Below are 22,224 nucleotides of genomic sequence, written 5' to 3'. Positions count from 1 at the left end.
TTCCATCTTGTGTACTCCTACAGTCTTTTGGATAAACGTGGCAGTCTTTGATGTAGTTGATATTCTGCTGCTTTCTCATGTCCTTAAAAGTCCCCAATCAATAAAAAAACTAATACATGATGCTGCTCACTGACAGTCACTCTTTACTGAATTAATCCTCTCTAACAGTGTCCACCGATGAAGGGCAAAGTCCAGAAGGTGTTAACATGGAAATGGGGGGATCCACCAGCTCCCACACCTGTCCCTAGGCCTGATGATCTTCCTGCTGATGCTCCTGATCCCCCGCCGCTTGCAGGCCGCAGGGAGAGGGAGTTCTTTGTCAAATGGTGTAATATGTCCTACTGGCATTGCTCCTGGGTGCAGGAGCTCCAGGTACCACACACTGAGTGAAGCTGATTCTTGCTGTGAATCAGAATCTGAGTTCTCCTGTGCGTTTGCTGCACGCACACAAAAAAACTGAGTGTTAAGACTGTTTTTTTGTCATGTTTCTTATCCACAGTTGGAGCTCAACTGCCAGGTGATGTTCCGTAACTACCAGAGAAAGACTGACATGGACGAACCACCACCTGTGGATTTTGGAGGTGAGGGTGATGATGACAAGAGCACCAAGAGGAAGAACAAGGATCCTCTTTTTGTCCACATGGAGGAGGAGTTTTATCGTTATGGAGTTAAGATGGAGTGGCTGATGATCCACCGAGTTCTTAACCACAGGTAGGCCAAATATAATATCTGCTAATGAACTGTTTTATTGTTTATATATATATATATATATATATATATAAATATATATATATATATATATATATATATATATATAGTCTCAAATTGGACATTTGAAATATAAGGCCTTAAAAGCTACTATAAGTTTTATAAAAGAAATCATGTTTTTTTAACAAATAATCAACAATTTTGTATTTCTAACTGATTTCCTCTACACATTGTTGTATAAATATTTTCCACAATGCAGGGAATTCAGTGTTGAATGCTCAAAATTTCCCCCATAAATATTGTATTGCTGTGAAACACTTGTCCAGTTCTGTAGCATCTGGTCTTCCAAGTTGCTCACTTAGAATTTTGTGCAGCTTTGCCTTAATTTGACAGATCTTGACAAAAAGCATTCTTCTACTTTTTAATAGCCAGAGTTAAGATGAATATTACCATTTTGTGTATTGATAAAGTAGAGACATGAAATGTGCCAAAAAATTGTCACATTTGGGCATTTATGGCCATTTTTGCTCTATACAATTTGATATTTCATAAACAGTAAATTGAATTAGAAATTTAGTCCTGGACTGGTGTACCAAGAAATATCACATCTTTCATTTTTGACCGTTTGCCAGGTCAAAAGTTGAATTCATTTTTCTCAGTTCAGGTCTTAAATAGGTCTTAAAAAGTCTCAAATTTGACGTCCAAAGGTTTGTAGGAGACCTGACAGGAGGGATGCTGAATTGCAGTATAATTTGTCTTGCTGTAAGGGATCATAGTAAGAATATTGGGTTGACAAACATTTATTTTTACAACAAAGGCTTGCATGATTACACGTTTCCTTTTATCCATGCACCCCAACTGTAAATCCCTGGAGAACCTATACCAGGAGTCATCACTTGTAGATTGTAATCTACTGGAAGATCTTTCTCATTAGATGTGCATTAGGTATATAACTCTGATCTGGTTTTTACGTTGTTCCCTTCTTAACTTGGTGTTTTTTTAAGTTTGAAATTGTTGTGTTTTTGATTTGTATTAGGCTAGAAACACAACTTTTATCACTTTCGAGTTTGTAATAGCATATAAATTTGAACTTTTAGCCATAAGTAATAATAAAAATGAAATTTGAAATGAAATCCTATATTTGTTTCATTTCTTCTTTTTTAGACTGCATCTACTACCCTTAATGTGCTTTAAATGATATTACATCAATAAGAAAGGAAGTTTTAGTTGATTTTTCTCAATGAATGTGGGCAGGTATATCTAGTTTTCTCTGTTAACGTAGTATAGGATCCTCAGTTTTAAAAGGTAAATGACAACAAGCCTGTACAGAAATAGTTCATCTTAATTCTTCTCTGTTCTTTTTTTATATCAGTGTTGATAAAAAGAACAATGTCCATTACTTGATCAAGTGGAGGGATCTGCCCTACGACCAGTCAACCTGGGAGAGTGAGGACATGGACATCCCAGAGTATGACACCTACAAACAGACATATTGGAATCACAGGTATGCAGGAACATGTGGGGAAAAACTAAAAACAGACCTTTTTTCTTGCACTTGAAGGCATGTTTAATCTCACTAAATGCTATTTTCTTAAAGAGAGTTGATGATGGGTGAAGAGGGCAGACCTGGTAAAAAGTTGAAGAAGACAGTTAAAGTGAAGAAAGCTGAGCGGCCACCAGCTAATCCGGTTGTGGATGTAAGTATTCCAGGACTTATTTCTTAAATACAATCACAGCCTTTGTTACTGTGAAACTTATTATTACCAATTTGATTATAAATGATAAATGGCAGCAAGGCTGCTCTGTGTATTCCCTTAGCAGAGTTAAAAAAAACAACTTTTATTGTAGACTAATGTGGAATTGAGATCTTTTGTTTTCTTCCTTCCAGCCCACCATCAAGTTTGATCGGCAGCCGGACTACCTGGACAGCACGGGAGGAACTCTGCATCCGTACCAGCTGGAGGGATTGAACTGGCTGAGGTTTTCATGGGCTCAGGCTACAGACACAATACTGGCCGATGAGATGGGTTTGGGCAAGACTGTGCAGACTGCTGTCTTCCTTTACTCGCTGTACAAGGAGGTAAGACCAGTCTGCTTCTTGCAAGAGAATAGATGGTTGTTTTTTGGATTCTTCAAAGAATGAGGCTTGTGTTGTGTTGTTGAAATAAAGCATGTTTAGTTTGATATGAACTAATACACACATATGGCATGCATATCTGAAGTTACGAAATATTTGATATTTTATCCTTGAGTCGTTTTTGTCCAGTCTTACCTCCCCTTACCATCAGTGTTATTGGTTGGGGGTTCTGACATGTGGCATAAATAAACTTTGTTCATTAAAGGGGATGAGCTCCAAGTGAGGAACCTTGTCCTAAAGGCAGGACAAAACAAATTTAGTTGTATAATTATCTTGTATGTTTTATGATGAACTGTTACTGTGTTTGTACAGGACATGACAAATGGTCTGGTTAAAGGTGCTATATAAATGCAGCCTTTCTGTAATATACAGTGCTTAACAAATTTATTAGACCACCCTAACCCTAACCAAAGTAAGGTTTATGCCACAGCTGCCCTAAATTAACAGCACTGGTAATTACCAACATCATTTTTTATGTTTCTGCAATGGTTAATACACCAATATGTAGAAGCTTTTTAACCCAAATGATATTTTTAATGCTAAAATATGATTATAATTGTTATCCATGAATTTTCAATTTTACTGATTTACAAAAAGACTAAAAAAAATAGTAAAGCACATTAATATTTCTTGATTAATATGTCAAATTATAGTTATTTACTTGCATTCCAGAAGAGGAAAATGAGTTTTAGTGTTTGAATGTTATGCTTGATTCATTTCTGACTTCTCAGAGAAGCCCAGTGAGCCACCTCAAATTTGGGTGAATTCAGTTTGAAATTCCTCATTCCTGTTCAAAATGGTAATACGTGGAGAGCTGACTGAAAATGAAAGAGTCCGCATTAAAGCACTTTATGATGCTGGATGGTCTTTGAGACAAATATGACAGGTGGTCTTATAAATTTGTTAAGCACTGTATATACAACACATTTCTATGTTAATGATGTTTTTCTCCCCCACTGTTACAGGGTCACTCCAAAGGTCCGTTCCTGGTCAGTGCCCCTCTGTCCACCATTATAAACTGGGAGAGAGAGTTTGAGATGTGGGCCCCTGACATGTATGTAGTGACCTACGTTGGGGATAAAGACAGCAGGGCTGTCATCAGAGAAAATGAGTTCTCCTTTGAGGGGAATGCCATTAGAGGTGGGAAGAAGGCATCCAAGATGAAGGTAAAGAAAGAATATTATAAGAAAAGATTACACTAAGAATACATGGGTTAGGAAGTTAAATTTAGTCTCACATTAGACACTGATGCAAAATTCAAATGACCAGGTAGCAGTAAAAAAAAATTTGCAATTTCCTTTTATTCTTTTGTCACCAAAGATTTCATGTGACCTCCTGTGTTGTAACCATTTTGAAATCAACATGTTTACTAGACAGAAACTGAAATTCAAAAGCAAAAGGTAAATAAAAACAGATCAAACTATCATTTTCAACTAGCCTCTGACTGTTGAAAAAGGTAGCTAGGTGGATTTTTTATGCATTTACTTAAAAGCTGTTACTGAGTTTATATGCCATGAAGAGTCTAATTTCAGGCTATATTTTTTATGTTTTTGTCTTGGCTTTAAGTCAAACCAGTGATAATGTAGGGTAGATGATTTTGTATTTGTTTACTCTGGTAATGTAATTTATATATTAGTATTAAGTTACATATAAGTTAAATATTGATGTATAATATGAAAAGAGTTTGCTCCATCAGTTAATTGTAACATTATAAGAAATTAAAGATGGAAAGGAGAGATGAAAGAGAAAAGATGCAGTGCTTTACGTAAAAGGATAAGTAAAAGACTAAAAATGTAAATGAGATAAAAATTACTCCGTGGCTTCAGCTTTAAACTGTTTAGATATGACAAAAATATATTTGTAGAAGAGACATCTTACGTGCCTATCTTCTAATGTACGCACTACCATTAAGCTCCAACAATAAACAAGGTTCACTTTACAAAACCTACATGCTATAGGAGAGCACAGTTCAGTTTGTGAGCAGGTGAAGGCGCACACCTTCATAAACACACACACTGATGCTTCGCTGTGGGAGAGAGTAAAATAAACAATTGATAACTGAAAGGATGAGCAGGGTGAGTAACAATAAACATCCTAACTCCTCAGGACTGAAGCCGGGCTTCTGTGTCTGCTTGTTGCTCGCTGCTAACCAGTCAAAATTGCTCGGTTTACCTCGAAGTTAGCATCGGTGCTGCAATAGACAGACAAGTCTCCCTTGTGCTTCCTGGCTATTGTCAGGACTCTGCAGCAGAAGTTTGATATTTTTATTAGAAGTGGCATAAATGCTCATTTGTTAATACATTCTGGGACATAGTAATGTTGCATCAGCCTTGACCATCATGCTACATTTTGTTTCCGTTTGGTGTCACGGTTGCTGATTTGCATGCAACTCAGAGCCGAAATTGTAAGGAGGAGAGATGGTTCACTCCTAATCCATCTCAGTGCTAGAAAACAATGTATGCACGCTTGCAATGTATACATTCAGCATGAAAACACACATCTGATCATCAACAATTAAACCCTTTGACGACAAATGTTGTCAGCAAATTTTGTCAACAAAGTTGACGATTCATTCCATCTCTATTCAAATATTTGATAGAAAAAAATCAGACTCAGTGTTGCTGGGTTTTTTTGCATTTGTGCCCTACACTTTAAGACCTTGTGTAGGATCGTTTTATTAATGTAAATCCTGGCAGTTTATACAAAAACAAATTCTAAGCTAAACCTTTCAAATACATTTCAACTTGTTTGCCTGTACTGAATCTTAACCAATGTACTCTTCTTTATGTGCTAAACAGAAAGACTCGACAGTCAAGTTTCATGTCCTGCTGACATCCTATGAGTTGATCACCATTGACCAGGCTGTGCTGGGATCCATTGAGTGGGCCTGTCTGGTTGTCGATGAGGCTCACAGGCTCAAAAACAACCAATCCAAGGTAATAACACACATGGTACTTAGTTGAAATGTTCCTTTATTATGTGTTTGAAATATATATCTCTGCCTTCTTTCTTCAATTTTTCTAGTTCTTTAGGGTGCTGAACAACTATCCATTACAACACAAGTTGCTTCTGACCGGTACTCCTCTCCAGAACAACCTGGAGGAGCTCTTCCACTTGCTGAACTTCCTGACACCAGAAAGATTCAAGTAGGTGGCCCCAAACGTAGCCACATAATACATGGCTGTACAGTATTGCAGAAGTGATAAGTGACACCCTGATTGAGCTTTTTGTTTGTTTTTTTGCAGCAACCTGGAAGGATTTCTGGAAGAATTTGCAGACATTGCCAAAGAGGACCAGATCAAGAAGCTCCATGATATGCTGGGACCACACATGCTCAGGAGGCTGAAGGCCGATGTTTTCAAACACATGCCTTCAAAGACCGAGCTCATTGTCAGAGTGGAGCTAAGCCCCATGCAGAAGTGAGAGTGGAGAAGAGAAATATCACACAGTCTAAATGTTTTTATTGTTCTTTTTGTCATATCTTGAGTCTCTTTTCTATTTAATTTCTTTTCTTTTTTTTGTTTTTATAATCCAGGAAATACTACAAGTTCATCCTAACACGTAACTTTGAGGCCCTGAACACTCGTGGAGGAGGAAACCAAGTCTCTCTGCTCAACGTGGTGATGGACCTGAAAAAGTGTTGTAATCACCCCTACCTCTTTCCTGCAGCTGCCACGGTACGATCCTATATGTTTCTCCCAAATATATGAGAAGAACTATCTTTTGTGAATGCATCTTGAACTTAGTTGATGTGCTGATGTGTTAAATTTATTTACATGTCTTTTCTGATTGTAGGAGGCACCAAAACTTCCAAATGGCATGTATGAAGGCAACGCTCTGACAAAGTCTTCAGGAAAGCTGATGCTGCTGCAGAAGATGATGAGGAGGCTGAAGGAGGGAGGACACAGAGTTCTTGTCTTCTCCCAGATGACAAAGATGCTGGACCTGCTGGAGGACTTCCTGGAGAATGAGGGATATAAATATGAGAGGATTGATGGAGGAGTCACTGGGAACATGAGACAGGAAGCCATCGACCGCTTCAATGGTGAGTCATGTTAATGTGCTAGATTCACACCTAAAAACATATGCTGTGGCTTAATATTTGTGTTCTTATTTATGTAAGTCTTGTTTTTGTCTTTCCAATAGCTCCTGGTGCTCAGCAGTTTGCTTTCCTCCTCTCCACCAGAGCTGGTGGTTTGGGCATTAATCTTGCCTCTGCTGACACCGTCATCATCTATGACTCTGACTGGAACCCCCACAATGACATCCAGGTATGCAAACCCTCTGCCTTCAATCTTACTGTGTTAGTATCCCATTTAATCTGAGCTATTTGTGATTCATGTTTCTGCTCTGCAGGCATTCAGCAGAGCTCACCGTATTGGGCAGAACAGGAAAGTGATGATTTATCGCTTCGTTACCAAAGCCTCTGTGGAGGAGAGGATCACGCAGGTGTGTGAAATTACACATACGTCCTTAAATTGTATCAAGCATGCCATGATTGTGTCACGGCTATATCACTCGTTTTCCTCTCCCTTTGCTCACTGCCAGGTGGCTAAGAAGAAGATGATGCTCACCCATCTGGTGGTGCGTCCTGGTTTGGGCTCAAAGACGGGCTCCATGTCCAAGCAAGAGCTCGATGACATCCTCAAGTTTGGAACTGAGGAGTTGTTCAAGGATGAAGTTGGAGAAGGTGAGTCGACTTAAACCCCAACATGTCAGGAGTCAGTCTGTATGAAGTTAAGCTCACAGCTCATGGAGATGTTTAATGCCCTCAGTGTCTTGCTTTGTTTCACACTCTTCATGTTCAGCTCAGATTATTTTCAATCAGCAAATAGCTCAACCTTAATAATTTCACTTAGTATTGGCAATTTTGAGCTCAGTTAGATTCAGTGATATTCTCCATCCTTTCAGTTTGCCTTCAGCAAATTTCCTATCTGGAAATTTGCATCGGAGATGCACAAGTCCATATTTTAAATTATGGAATAACCCAGACTGCCTCACAAAGCTGTGATTTGTAGTGCTCTTATTTTGCATATTCAACTGACTGGCATATGAACTTTAGTGACATCCCATTGTGTGTTTGGGACACGATGGGATGTCGATGGGATATCAGCACCCATTGGGTGTTGCTGGGCAACCAGAGCAGTTGGCAGCAAGAAAGATGCACTCTTGAGTTATATCTTGAACTTGCGTTTTTCACAGTTAAGTTGACAACAAATGTTGAAACTTATGAAAGCAAAGAAGATGGATGGTCCAGGATGCCTTTCAGAGAAAGAATGGGACACTTTCATCAAGAAAAACCCAAAAAGGTGAAAAAGAAGACCTCAGTCTCAACCACAACTCCTGGCTAGCTTAAAAGCTAACAGCAACAACTGCCAGTAACTGCAACGGAACACTGCCTGATCAACAGGAGACTACTGAGCGCTACCCATTGAGGTGGCATGGGGCAGCATACGAATGCAGCAGCCCCTCCATCACTAGCAGCAAAACAAAACAAAATTCTTGATCCATAGGGTTAAATATGACATTGGTCTACCCTTTACAGCAATAACATCTTCATCTTTTCTGAGAAGGCTTTCCACAAGGTTTAGGGGTGTGTTTATGGGGATTTTTGACCATTCTTCCAGAAGTGCATTTGTGAGGTCACACACTAATGTTGGACGAGAAGTCCTGGCTCTCAGTCTCTGCTCTAATTCATCCCAAAGGTGTTCTGTTGGGTTAAGGTCAGGACTCTGTGTGGGCCAGTCAAGTTCATCCACACCAAACTCTCTCAGAGTCCAGTGGCAGCGTGCTTTACACCACTGCATCCAGCGCTTTTCATTGCACTTGGTGATGTATGGCTTGGATGCAGCTGCTGCGCCATGGAAACCCATTCCATGAAGCTCTCTACGCACTGTTTTTGAGCTAATCTGAAGGCCACATGAAGTGTGGAGGTCTGTAGTGATTGACTCCGCAGAAAGTTGGCGACCTCTGCGCACTATGCACCTCAGCATCCGCTGACCCCGCTCCGTCGTTTTACGTGGTCTACCACTTCATGGCTGAGTTGCTGTCGTTCCCAATTGCTTCCACTTTGTTATAATACCACTGACAGTTGACTGTGGAATATTTAGGAGCCAGGAAATTTCACCACTGGACTTGGTGCACAGGTGACATCCTATCACAGTACCACGTTGGAATTCACTGAGCTCCTGAGAGCGACCCATTCTTTCACAAATGTTTGTAGAAACAGTCTGCATGCCTAGGTGCTTGAGTTTATGCACCTGTGGCCATGGAAGTGATTGAAACACCTGATTTCAATCATTTGGATGGGTGAGTGAATACTTTTGGCAATAGAGTGTAAGTACACAGAGAACAATATGGCATTCTTTGCATTCAGAGACTGAGGGATTCTCAAGCAGTACAAATTAAACATAAAAAGAAGTTTAAGTGAGCCAAAGTTTTTCATTTTTACCCGTCCCACTGTACAATGTTTTGTGGAACAATAATTAAATTACATGGATAACATATTTACAGAATGAGGGATTGGCAGTTAGTAGAAATTTTAAAAAATTCTTTAAAAAAGCCATAAAATGCCAAAGTTATGAAAAAATACCAGCACCACTCCTGTAAAGTACTGAACACTGTACCCCTAAAGAGAGCCTAAAAATTGCTCTTTCCATAGAAAGTGATCGCGATGCAAAATGTCACTTTGTTTTTATGCTATCACATGACAAAAATAGCACATGATGACATCAAGCCGGTGTGATCATGCACTCGTAAGGGTTTAATGATGAGTTAAAGCATTGCACGAAATTAAAATGGAGAAATCTGCTATATTTATTAAAAAATCTTTTGGACTAAGTAGTCTCTGTTTTTTAAATGTAAATTGTATTTTTTTATTTGATTTATCATGCAATTAGGGGACAACAAGGAGGATGACAGCAGTGTGATCCACTATGATGATCAGGCAATTGACCGCCTGTTGGACAGGAACCAGGACGCCACTGATGATACTGAGCTCCAGAGCATGAACGAATACCTCAGCTCTTTTAAAGTGGCCCAATATGTGGTCAAAGATGAAGACGATGAGGTAAGAGAGTCTTTGAAATGTACATGTCTTTATGAATATATATACATCCCAAATGTCCTATAATAGGCTTTTTCGTCTAAAATGTCTAGAATTATCATGAAATTGTAGCGTTTTAGTCATTGTAGCAAAATCATTCTTCTTCCACTTTCACCTACACCAAGTTTTATTGCTCAACATATAGAGACAAGTTTTTAAAAATTCTTTTAAATTGTTTAGTTTTAAAACACTAAATTGCTTATGTACCGTATTATATTATCATTTGCTTACTCTGAGGAGGAGGAGGTGGAAAGGGAAGTGATAAAGCAGGAGGAAAGTGTTGATCCTGACTACTGGGAGAAGTTGCTCCGTCACCACTATGAGCAGCAGCAGGAAGACCTCGCCCGAAATCTGGGCAAAGGCAAAAGAACTCGAAAGCCAGTCAACTATAATGATGGCTCCCAGGAGGACCGAGGTATAAGACAGGGTACAGAACAATATATAATGCAACCTTTTTTCTGTGAGTGCTTGTTGTGCAGTGCTGTTTGTGCATTTGTGTTTGTGTTGAAAATCCTGAGTGCATGGCATCAAGTGTTGTCTTTGGATGTGGTGGCTTGATTTAGACATATAGTATTAGCTTTGTGTTTGAGTGTTATTTAAAATTGATGTTTTAGTTTTTTTGTTCGACAAATTATGTCTAAAAATGTCTTGAGTATGGGGGAGAGTTTGTGATATTAGAAAATCAAGGTAAATTTTGTTGAATAAACCCAGAACCCTCCATTTGTTGAGCAAAGTTAGTAGCTGGCTGCAAACTAAATAACCTGACAAAGACTCATTAAAATTGTAGATATAGTTCTTATTTATTTGTTTATTTAGTTGTTTACTTGTTTATCTAAATCCCAGTTAGCCACTACCAAGGTAGCAGATACTCTTCCTGGTCCATGTATGTAAATATGAGAGTAATATCCAGAAAAATACACTACTAATAATCCAAAATAGAAATTAAAGATTATTTTAGCTTTTCTAATGAATAAAAAAATCTAAACCAACTAGTGACGGCAGCAGTAGATTTGTAAATATTTTTGTGAACTACTAAATTCAACAAGTTAATCATCAATAGAGCAAACTGTAATCATCCTTAATTGTTTGAATATTATTTAACCTAAAAACAAATATTTATTTTGTTAAATGGTTTAACTTCAAATGTTTTAATTCTATAGTTTATTATGACTTTGTGAGATTTAAAACAAAAAATAATTTTAGTTAAAATAAAGGAGTGTTTTATCTTTCTAGATTATGTTTGATGGTGATGGTAGTCCAGGCACCTCGGTTGCTGCATGTATGTTTCACTCATGTTTATTTATGGTTAGAGAGTACAGATGTGGTTCTTAAGCAGCAGCTTCCCCTGTTGGGAATAAAACAGTGTTGTTAATAATATAAGGGTATTACAGCTCCACCAAAGTTTCGATGTCCTGTATGTCATTTATTCTTAGTTAACATTTCTCTATGTGTGCCTTTAGACTGGCAGGAGGATCAGTCTGATAACCAGTCTGATTATTCAGTGGCTTCAGAGGAGGGAGACGAGGACTTTGATGAACGCAGTGAAGGTAAGGCTTTCACTTTTTATCACTGTCATGACAGAAAAGATGTGTGTAGATAGAATAAATAATCTTAATATCTATAAAGATATTTGGCATATATTCCTCCTAGTCATGGGTGTGGGCTTTCCTGTTGAGAAGTAATCTCTACTGAATAAGGCCTTGTTTATTAATCCACTAATATCATTTAAATAACCTCTGCAGATGTTTATTCAGATTCAGACGACAGCTACAGTATCCTCTTTGACAACTTCAGCATCTACTCAGGACACAGCAGCTGTCGCTGCATCATCTGCATTCAGCGTAGAGAGAAAAGAAATGAGAGAAAGAAAAGGAGAAAGGAAAAGAAGAGAACAAGAAAAGCAAAGAAGCAGGGAGAGAAAATTAAAATTAATGGCCTAAGGGCCAACTGAACTGTCTAATTGCACTTTATAGAGGATGTTAATGTTTACATGAAAAGTTGTTTTGATGTGCACTTCAGTTTTCTCAAAAAGCAATTTGATTTTTTCCATAACTTTTCATATTTATAAGTTTCCTTAAGTTATTAATTGTTATTTATTTGACTTTCTATTTCTAAGTCCAAAACTATGCCCCTGTTTTGTATTGGCTGTGTTTTTGTTGTGTTAGCTATGGCTCTGCAAGTTCAAATTCATTAAATGATGTATACCACAGCATGCTTTCAGGTGTAAATGTCCTGAAAGCTTTACTTTTGAAGAAGTGTATTGTAGAAGTGCTGAGAGATTGTAAGGGAGGAGAGTTTCAGCAGTGAACTGTAAGTGGAACACAATCACAGATCAACTAAAGGACGCTAAGAGCACAAATGATGATACAGCAACACTCAGTCCCATTCTTAACTCATCATTCTCATAGCTTTCAGTAAATGTTGTTTTCTGCTTCAGATAATTGAATTATGTTCATTTTGTTTTAGCAAACACCCGCAGGCTAAACCGTAAAGGGCTGAGGAACGATCGGGACAAACCGCTGCCTCCACTGTTGGCCAGAGTGGGCGGGAACATCGAGGTGAGTACCTGTAGAAAATATGGAAAAACTACTAATGTTACCCTTGTTTCCTCTCACTTAAGAAGTCTCCTGCGTGTCTTTACTTTCATTCAGGTTTTGGGGTTCAACTCACGGCAGAGGAAAGCTTTCCTGAATGCAGTGATGCGTTATGGGATGCCTCCTCAGGATGCTTTCACCAACCAGTGGCTGGTTAGAGACCTCCGAGGGAAGTCTGAGAAAGAATTCAAGTGAGTCTCAAAAAGACATTTTTCTGCTTGTGCTGGTAGATGTGAAGTATTTTTGGACTTGAGAAAATTAGTTATTACCACAGGGTCTCAATGCACAGAAGTTAGCATGAAATATCGGTTTCTTCTCAGTCTTTGATCAGACCCTCCTGATTTCAACCACTGCATTCAGACAGATTTTGTTTGTGCTTTACGATTTAAACAGCTTGTAGTTTACATGGTGATACATATTTTAATATCGTTAGAAAGTATAACTTAAGTAAAGAGACCAAAACTCGGGCATTGTATGTCAAATAATAATCATCTCTATGCAGGGTCACGTCCCTTGTGGACAACCTCTAAACTTTTATCATGAATCCGGGACATTTATTGTCACTGTGTTTAACTTACACATATATTTGCTTTGTCTCCCTCTGTTGAATGTATGCACAGCCCCAAAGTCTTAACAGTTTATTGATCCTAAAGTCTGAACTCAGTTGGGAAAGACAGCCCTTGAAACTTAAATTATCATCAGTTTATTTGAGTATGCAGTTAAACATCTGGAATTCAGTTGTATGATTTGCAAATGTTTTAGTTTATCATTTTAATATTCTTTATATTCACTTTATGGGTTTTGATTGTTTATAATGGTTTAATAAAAAAATATATTACTGATAAGAATATGGTGCTGTCCTTTAACTGCTGCATATGATTACAGGGCTTATGTGTCTCTGTTCATGCGACATCTTTGTGAGCCTGGGGCTGATGGAGCTGAGACCTTTGCTGATGGTGTCCCACGTGAGGGTCTGTCCAGGCAGCATGTGCTTACCCGGATTGGTGTGATGTCCCTTATAAGGAAAAAGGTAAAACAGATGAGGGATAAAATGTACAATATGAGTTTGTGAGTCTCTTACTATTTTAACATGCATAAAGTATTCCTTGCCAGTTGTTTGAATGGTAAATGCAGAGTGTCTGCAGGGTCTTACAAGTAAAAAAAGTTGACAAATCAATTTAGCAAAAATTAAAGCTTTTAAAAAGTGTTGAAAAGTCATAAATACAAGGCCACAAGGTCTTAAAATTTGTAGCTGTTTTCAGTTTTTGTATTAGTCAAAAGATGCTGCAGGCTATGTTTTTTTTAAATTTGTTTTCACATCTAGTTTCAAGCACAAATAAGATTCTGATTGAACCAACATCAGGCTGCACGGTTGTTAATGTTCTGGCCTTTTCAGCCTTCAGTGCATCCTTAAAGTGCTAGCTAGCAAGGTAATTGTATGGTCAACTAATGTGTGCAGGTAAATGCAAGTTTTGTAAGGAACGGTTGGAGTAGAAGGTACTGAACTGAGGCTGGGGCTGGTTTTTGTTTACATTTTACAGGATTTTGCAAATAAAAAGCAGCTGTGCAGAGAAGCTTTTGCCTGGTGTAATCCTAGCACGGAGTCTGTTAGTGTCAGCACTGCTAACATCTCAAAGTACAGTAGTAAACACTTCATTTGCACACCTCAATAGCATATTCTGTCTGCATTTTCTTGAATATGTTGTCACATTTTAATTTTACAATCTGCAGAAAACATGCATATAGCTGTCACCAACGTAATTGGTTAGAAATTGTAGATGCAGTATTGTCTTAAAATGTATTGAGAGGGTGTTGAAAAAGATCTTTAAAGTATTAAATTTAATGCCAGATTTTCTGCATATACTCTGAAATGAAAGGAATATTCCACCAATTATATTGTTGTTTTAGTGAAAAAATTACCACATAGTACATTAGTAGAGTAGAGTTCAGCATTATTCAGAGTATTCAAATGGAATATGCTATGTTTGGATAGTGTAGCTGTTTTGTTGCTGTGCTTGCAAATATAGTAACAGAGTGATGATCTGATTGCACAGGTGCAGGAGTTTGAACACGTGAATGGTCAGTGGTCGATGCCCTGGATGGCTGAGCTGGAGGAAAACAAAAGAGCTGCAGCTTTGGCTGCAGGTGAAGACCCAAAGACGCCCTCTACTGGGACTCCTGCAGACACACAGCCCAACACTCCTGTCCCAGGTACACACACTCTTTTATACCGATATATATCTCAACAAATTGATGATAATCAAAACCATATTAAAAGTATCATAAAATTAACATGTAATTCGTATTCAGTTGTGATGTTATCTGTAGGGTCCTTTGATCAGCACCATGTGCTTCCATTTCCTTTGAGCTCTAACCTCAACACCAGATGCTTTACTTCAACTTTTACCTGAAACAAAAGATCCATGTTGTAATCCTGAAATAACCTCTAAAGTAATGAGAAAACTTTTACATAGCTGGATTTGTGAGTAGCATTAAACAGCTACCATCATTCATTCACTCAGTATGTCTTTAATTTAATATGTGATCAGAAAAAAATGTAGTTAATAATCGTCCCCAAGGAACATTTTTATATCCCTTCATGCTTAAAAAGTGTTGATTTTATTTGCCATCCCCCAAAGATGATTTTTGAAAAAGCTTTCTGCATTTCTGCTGCTGACATGTATTTTGTTTTGTCAGAGGATTTATCAAAATCAGAGGACAAAGACGACCTAAAGAAGGAGGCTGAGGAAGTCAAAGGGGCCAAAAAGGCGGATGATCCAGAGGTAAACCCTGTTTTATGTCCATATCACAAACATTTGTTTTTGGTCTACTAAGTTCCAAATAGCAGAAACTTTTATTGGAAATATAGATTTTTTTCCTATTGAAACTGACCTCTCTCTCTCTCCCAAATAGATCATTGAAATCCCAGATGAGTCTGATAAATCTCCTGTTGTTGAAAAGAAAGAAGGAGAGGGAGACTCAGCTACAGGAACGGAGGATAAAGAAAAGGAGGCAGGAACTGGAGATGACGGAAAGACGAAGGAGGCTGAAGAAAAGGAGAAGGAAGACAAGGAAAGAGCTTCAGAGACAGAGAAAGACAGTCCTGCTGATGTGAAAAAGGAAGGTCTGGAGGGCAAAGACTCAGACGAGGACAAGACCAAAGGTGAGGCTGATGTTTAGAGTATTTCCCACTGTCTTGTTTCCTTATCTCCCCTTTCTTTCTCATCCCAAATGTGTTCCTCTCATTTCAGCTGAGGAGGGAAAAGAGGACAAGATGGACACGAGTTCACCATCAGAGGAGAAAAAAGGTGCGTGGCACAGAAACAAACAAGACATGCATCAGCGTGTAGAAAGATTTTACCCGGCATAAAGTCATTATCAATACAATAATAAAAAAAAGATAAAATGTCAAATGGAAATATACAAATAATTGGATTTCGTGAACTGACATATGCTGTCTTTCTTGATTAAACTATCTATTTTTTAATTTATCAGTTAGCCATTTTGAAAATTTAATGGCAGAAAATATTTCCAAAAGTCCAAGAGGAAGTCTTCACAGGTTTCGTTTTGTTCTTAAGATAGTGTTAACTGGCCAAAAACAGTATAGACACTCTAAAATATTCTCATTTTTGCAGCCAAATCAGATCATTCTCTATTTTTTTCTTGAAATAGGAGTCAAACCAATCAATTGTAAAAATAGTAGTAGCTTTTAAAGGGATACTTCAGCATTTTGGCAAATTCGCCCATTGCCATAATCCCTATAGTCTTAGTAATAGGTTCGTTACATTTAGTTGTCAGTGAAAACTGTTTTTAGATCGGCGGGCCTGAGATACCAGCTGCTCTGCCAACTCTATAGAGTCTTACGGTATTCCGGCTTTCCCTCATCAAACCCATCAAATACACAATCCAACAACTCCAAAACGCTCTCGTGGACAAGTTGTGACCTGCACATTCACCACGCTATAAAATAATAATGGAACATTACGAGACAGAGATGTTTTAAAGCTAAATGCAACGCCTGAACTACCAAATAACTACAACACTGCCACAGGTGCACACTGTGTCCCTTCGCCCAGTGGTTTACTTGGAATGTAGTTCCAAGTATTTGCTTCATGTGCCGTAATGTTACATAATTATACCTTATAATTTCATACCGTAGTGAATGTGCAGGTCACAGCTTGTCCATGAGAGCGTTTTGGAGTTGTTGGATTGTGTGTTTGATGAGTTTGATGAGGGAAAGCGAATTTGCCAAAATGTTGAAGTATCCCTTTAAAGTTTAATTTTGTTGCTAATATGTTTAATTTTTCTTACAGAGCAAAAAGAGGAAAAGGACGGTCTGAAAACAGATGAGTCTGGAAAACTGCAGAACGGAGAAAACACCAAAGAAGGAGGAACAGCTGCGCCCGTGGTCAACGTCAGTGAGGAGAAGAAAAAAGCGACCAAGCAGCGTTTCATGTTCAACATCGCTGATGGAGGATTCACAGGTACGCACTCAAACACTAGTTCACTTTTTCCTCTTTTTCTCTTTTCTTTATTTTGACCTCTGTTGTCTTTTTCAGAGCTTCACTCCCTGTGGCAGAATGAAGAGCGGGCAGCCACCGTCACCAAGAAAACATTTGAAATTTGGCACCGTCGCCATGACTACTGGCTGCTGGCTGGAATCATACAGTATCCTTTCTCTGTTGAAGTCTCAGGACTTTTTTGCTTTGCACCTCATTGTTACTTTTTTTCATTAAGTATAAAAAGTTGAACTCTTCAGCTGCAGGCTGGACTACATACACTGTTTGAAGGGGTTCAGGTAGTGAGGATTCTGGCTTTTTTTTTTGTTTTTTTTCTAATATTTTGAAGGCCAGTCATTTACTGAGAAAGTATATATGCCTCATTTTCATTTTACACCAGTGAGTTTTACATGATAAAAAAAGATCAATCTGCCTCCATGGTGACCAACCACTCCATACTTTATTCTCAGTTCAGTGTTTCTTAACCTTCAGAGTAATGGGAGTGTGACTCATGAGTGTTGGACTTGCACAGCCTTATGGAGTACACAGCCTTCTTGCTCCTTGATCCCTCAAGTATCAGCAAAATTGCCCTCAAAATAAACAGAAATATAAAGTAGCACTTGATGACATGACTCCCACTAGACGTAAGCGTTGTTGCACTTGACCACAAACCCCCCAGACACGGCTACGCTCGCTGGCAGGATGTGCAGAACGATGTGAGGTTTGCCATCCTCAATGAGCCCTTCAAAGGAGAGATGAGCAGAGGAAACTTCCTGGAGATCAAGAACAAGTTTCTGGCTCGTAGATTCAAGGTAGAATGGGCACTTAGATGATGTTTTTTTTTTTTTTTTCCTGTATGCGTGCTTGTGTTTCTGTCATATCTGATAGGACACGTCTGTTTTTCTTGTTTAGTTATTAGAGCAGGCGTTGGTGATCGAGGAGCAGCTACGCAGGGCAGCCTACCTGAACATGACAGAGGACCCAGCTCACCCATCCATGGCTCTCAACACTCGCTTCAGTGAGGTGGAGTGTCTTGCTGAGTCACACCAGCACCTCAGCAAGGAATCCATGTCTGGAAACAAGCCAGCCAACGCAGTTCTGCACAAAGGTGAGACAAGGGGACAGTGATTATTTTGTCGGCTAAGGCCCTGTTTACATGACAACGTTTTCAGGTGAAAACGCAAAACTTTGTAGCATTTTGGCTGTCCGCTTACATGAGAACGGCGTTTTGGTGCCTGAAAACGGAACAATTTGGAAACAGGCTCCAGAGTGGAAGTTTTTCAAAATGCCCCCGTCTCCGTGTCCATGTAAACAGGGAAAACGACACTTTCTGAAAACGCACATGTGCACTACGGCTGCAGTCAGCTGTCAAGCGCAAGTGACGCAGCACTCTGAACCAAGCCATGGCTGCTCGATCCGAGCCGTCAGATGTAGTTACCTGTGATTCAGCTTGTCAAGTTACAAACAGCTGGATTTAGAAAAGGGGACACATTATTTATGTTTGGAGGGCTGTTGGTGCCAGCTTCTTTAGATAAAGTCATACTATTAATTTTGGAAATGATTACTTCTACCTTTTCATTCATCATCATGATAATCACCGTGATCACCATCGTAGCACAGCAGAGAAATTTCATGGCTCATATTAACACAAAAACTGCTTTGCTAGATCAGTCTTGTTATAATGTAGATATCCACTAAGAATAATTGATTTCCCATGGACAAATTCAGCTCCTACTGCCTTTAATTTCTCGTGGATTTTCTCATAAAGCGCTGCGCTGCTCATGAGCGCAGCTGGAGCCTTTTTTCAGGTTCTTTTTTTCTTTAAGTTTTAATAACTAACTTCAGCCCGTAGTCTCCCCCGTCTCCTCCTCCACCAGGTTAAAAAAGATAATTAATCACTTCCAAGAAGCAGATAAAATTGAAAAAGAGGAAGGGGATTTTTGTGTTCATATGTGCTGTAAAATTCTGCTGCTGTGCCACGATGGTGATGAGGAGGAGGATTTAATGATGAATTACGCTCAGGCACCTGTGTATGATAAAAATGTTACATATTATCCCCCTGACCTCCGCAACACTGACTCCCTACCCCTCTTTAAAACCAGACTCAAAACCCATCTTTTCAAACTCTCCTACTCCCTCTGATCTTTTGCATTGTCTATTGTATTACTGTTTGTTATTCCTGTTTTTATGCCTGTTTTAATGCACTTTTTTGTACTTTTTGTAAGGTGACCTTGAGTGTCATGAAAGGCGCCCTTAAATAAAATGTATTATTATTATTATCAAAACACACGAAAAAAAGTGCATTAGCCCCACCGTCCTTGTTGTAGAGACAGCTTTATTGAGCAGTAAATCACCTTACTAGAGCGTTTTTGTGTGTCCTGTGTTCTTGTGTAGAAGGAAATTGTTTACAAAAGTTGCCGTGTAAATGTAGAACTTTTCGGAAACAAAAACAACGCCTAAAAGTTTAACTAAAAGTGATGATCAATGACCTTTTTTTATGAGGAAGGCCAAAGTAAGGCTATCTAAAATTAGATCTTTGATAATAAAAACTGGCCAAGGAGACTAAAATGTCAGAAAATTTATATTTCTCCACTGTGCTTATGGGGTATGTCATTATTTTCATTGGTGTATTATCAATTTAAGGCTTTGTCGTGCATTAACACTTTCACAATATGGCTTATCACTTTAATTCAGAGAAACTAATTACTTTGTCTAAAAGCGAAGATTAAAGTGTGATAACCTTTTATAGAATAAAACTGGACTAAATGAGTTTTCATTGACTAAAACTTTGAAGAATGAAACTGATAAAAATGTGACTTGAACTTTTAATCTAAAGACTAAGGCTTGATTTTAAAAAACTGCCAAAATTAACACTGCAAGGCTAGATTTTTAAATATTTATTACAATGGTGTTGTGAGCCTTATAAATATTTTACAGTTTGTGAATTTGGTGAAAATGAAAATAAATTTCAAGTACTTGGTTTTAATAAAACCTTTAACGTTTTAAAAATCAGATGAGTTGAGAGTCATCTTTGCATTTATATACATTTTTCTATTTGTCATTATTATTTTTACCTTGTGTACATTAGCCAGCACTACCAAACTACCACCCATACTCCTACCCACATGCCTACCCAGCCTCCTTCTAAATAGATGAACAAAACCATTTAACAACAGACCCAAATAAATACAAGAAAAACAAACAATAATGATAATAGAACAAATTTTTAAAATGTACAAAAATTTACAGGAGAGAAAAAAAAGAAAAGAAACATTAAATTCAGGTGCACAGAAATACATTTTTGCATACTAATACCTGCTCAAAAACAATTTTATTTAAACAAAAAACTGTAGATACAAAAAAAGAGACATTTATAGAAGGAAAGAGAAGAACTAACATTTTTTGATTTATTGTGAACCTCACTTTCTCTAGAAGGATTTTACTACATCAGTTTTAAAATACCAAAGTTTTCCTAGCATGTTACTAAAGGGAGCCAGAGGCCTTGAAAAATGTGGTTGTGTTTTTCTGAAGTCAGTCCCTGAAACAGTTGGTTTAAATCAAAATCTGTTTTTAAAACTGATGTAGTGAAATTATTATTGGACACACAATGCCAAAAACATGTATAAATGTTCATTCTTTTGTTGACAGGTGAGATATATTTGGATAAATGCTTTGCATTTATACTTAATGGCATTAGTTGTATCTTATCTGAAACTAAACCTGATTTAACAGAATGATTATGTTGATAGAATTAACCTGCATTGTTGTACTGCACGTTGTACAAAAGGAGCAGCCTTAATTCATGTCTTGCTTGGATTCTTACCATCTGCTATCTGTAGTTCTATTAGATTTTTGCCTCATGATTAAAAAGTTTTGTTGGGACCCTTTTGAACTAAAGACAAAAATTCCTGCATTTTTGTAACCAGATTTTTTGTGTCCAGTTCTCAAACAGCTTGAGGAACTGCTGAGTGACATGAAAGCGGACGTCACACGTCTCCCTGCAACCATTGCCAGGATACCACCCGTGGCCGTGCGGCTGCAAATGTCAGAGAGGAACATCCTCAGCCGATTGGCCAGCCGGGGCCCTGAAGTCCCCCCTCAGAACCAATCACAGACCACACAGCAGATGCAGGTGCCACGCTGAGCAGTCACCATGTATTGTTTTGCTCTCAGAGGCCAGCTTCCCTCACCTCATCGCCATGTAGCAGACGCCCTCACCCTTACCCACCATGTACAGCACAGTCAGGTTAGTCCTACTCGTTGTGCTCCCACATTCCATCTCCAGACTCAGAAGAACATCAGCTGTGCTGCTGGACTCTGACTTCACTCAATGGGACTTTTGGTGGGAGTGAAGGGGAAAGCATTTCTTCTGTGGCAGACTAGAGACCAGTCCTTTCTCCTCACTGGGATTTAACGCCTGTAACCTGAGCACTGTCAAACCAAGGGACACTTCTCTGACCTGTCCTGTTCTTTCTTCACAGCAGGGTCAAACTTGTATTTATAACTTTATGTAACATGAGAAGAAGGTAGGCAGGCAAAAGCAGCATGTTTGGAGTTTACTGGTGCTTTGTAGTAATTTTCAGATGAATTCAAGGGATTTAATTACGCTCAATTTCACTTTTAGAAACTTGTGAAGCTTTTTTTAAAGATAGTTCAACTCTAATGTCCTCACCTGTTAGTGCGTGCTCGTGTGTGTGTGGGTGGGTGTGTGTGTGTGGGTGTGTGTGTGTGTGTGTTAGAGAGAGAGAGAGAGTGTGCGTTGTCCCCATATGTAAAATAAGGCGTATTAATGTGCACCTCTACTGCAGAAAGACTCTTTACACTGAGACTGTTAGTCACTGTTCTATCAGTCTGTCAGATCTGTTACCTCCTCTTGCGACATTATGCTCCATCCCACATTTACTCGTCTCTCGTCAGGTGACTTGATCCAGGATCAGCTCCACAAACAAAACCTTGACATTCCTAACAGACTGAACCACGGATTTGCTCTCTGGAAACTCTCCTGCAGACATGTGATAGCTTCACAGCTCTTAGCTACATGGGATGGTTGTGTGACTGATGGCAAGTTTAAGTTAATTTAATTTCTTACTGTATTTTATTATGTTGTTTTACATGATTGAGTATAAATATTATGGTTACCACCTTTTATCATTGCTGTTTGTTTTTATGGACAACAATAAA

General features: G+C 38.5%; 1 protein-coding gene across 4 annotated transcripts in view; it reads left to right on the top strand.

The window, feature by feature from the left end:
* The window catches only part of chd4b (chromodomain helicase DNA binding protein 4b), a 28,612-nt gene extending 6,388 nt beyond the window's left edge, over positions 1 to 22,224 (top strand). Inside the window, exons 12-40 of one of the 4 annotated variants that reach the window (XM_041793202.1) lie at positions 169 to 372; positions 500 to 711; positions 2,081 to 2,212; positions 2,306 to 2,405; positions 2,597 to 2,788; positions 3,811 to 4,011; positions 5,644 to 5,781; positions 5,870 to 5,991; positions 6,091 to 6,264; positions 6,381 to 6,522; positions 6,641 to 6,890; positions 6,992 to 7,116; positions 7,202 to 7,294; positions 7,394 to 7,535; positions 9,745 to 9,914; positions 10,191 to 10,365; positions 11,411 to 11,497; positions 12,417 to 12,508; positions 12,602 to 12,735; positions 13,430 to 13,574; positions 14,599 to 14,755; positions 15,242 to 15,327; positions 15,458 to 15,707; positions 15,796 to 15,852; positions 16,858 to 17,028; positions 17,104 to 17,212; positions 17,723 to 17,855; positions 17,956 to 18,151; positions 20,985 to 22,224. In XM_041793202.1, the coding sequence (XP_041649136.1) occupies positions 169 to 372; positions 500 to 711; positions 2,081 to 2,212; positions 2,306 to 2,405; positions 2,597 to 2,788; positions 3,811 to 4,011; positions 5,644 to 5,781; positions 5,870 to 5,991; positions 6,091 to 6,264; positions 6,381 to 6,522; positions 6,641 to 6,890; positions 6,992 to 7,116; positions 7,202 to 7,294; positions 7,394 to 7,535; positions 9,745 to 9,914; positions 10,191 to 10,365; positions 11,411 to 11,497; positions 12,417 to 12,508; positions 12,602 to 12,735; positions 13,430 to 13,574; positions 14,599 to 14,755; positions 15,242 to 15,327; positions 15,458 to 15,707; positions 15,796 to 15,852; positions 16,858 to 17,028; positions 17,104 to 17,212; positions 17,723 to 17,855; positions 17,956 to 18,151; positions 20,985 to 21,187 (4,392 nt within the window). In that variant the 3' untranslated portion in view covers positions 21,188 to 22,224. Of the gene's footprint in view, positions 1 to 168; positions 373 to 499; positions 712 to 2,080; positions 2,213 to 2,305; positions 2,406 to 2,596; positions 2,789 to 3,810; positions 4,012 to 5,643; positions 5,782 to 5,869; positions 5,992 to 6,090; positions 6,265 to 6,380; positions 6,523 to 6,640; positions 6,891 to 6,991; positions 7,117 to 7,201; positions 7,295 to 7,393; positions 7,536 to 9,744; positions 9,915 to 10,187; positions 10,378 to 11,410; positions 11,498 to 12,416; positions 12,509 to 12,601; positions 12,736 to 13,429; positions 13,575 to 14,598; positions 14,756 to 15,241; positions 15,328 to 15,457; positions 15,708 to 15,795; positions 15,853 to 16,857; positions 17,029 to 17,103; positions 17,213 to 17,722; positions 17,856 to 17,955; positions 18,152 to 20,984 lie in introns of all 4 variants that reach the window. The other 3 variants (XM_041793200.1, XM_041793201.1, XM_041793199.1) reach the window with 3 other exon arrangements.

The sequence above is a fragment of the Cheilinus undulatus genome, linkage group 8, assembly GCF_018320785.1.
Source record: "Cheilinus undulatus linkage group 8, ASM1832078v1, whole genome shotgun sequence".
NCBI lineage: Eukaryota > Metazoa > Chordata > Actinopteri > Labriformes > Labridae > Cheilinus > Cheilinus undulatus.
Note: the sequence above shows the minus strand (reverse complement) of the source record. Positions and strands in the feature narration are given on the sequence as shown.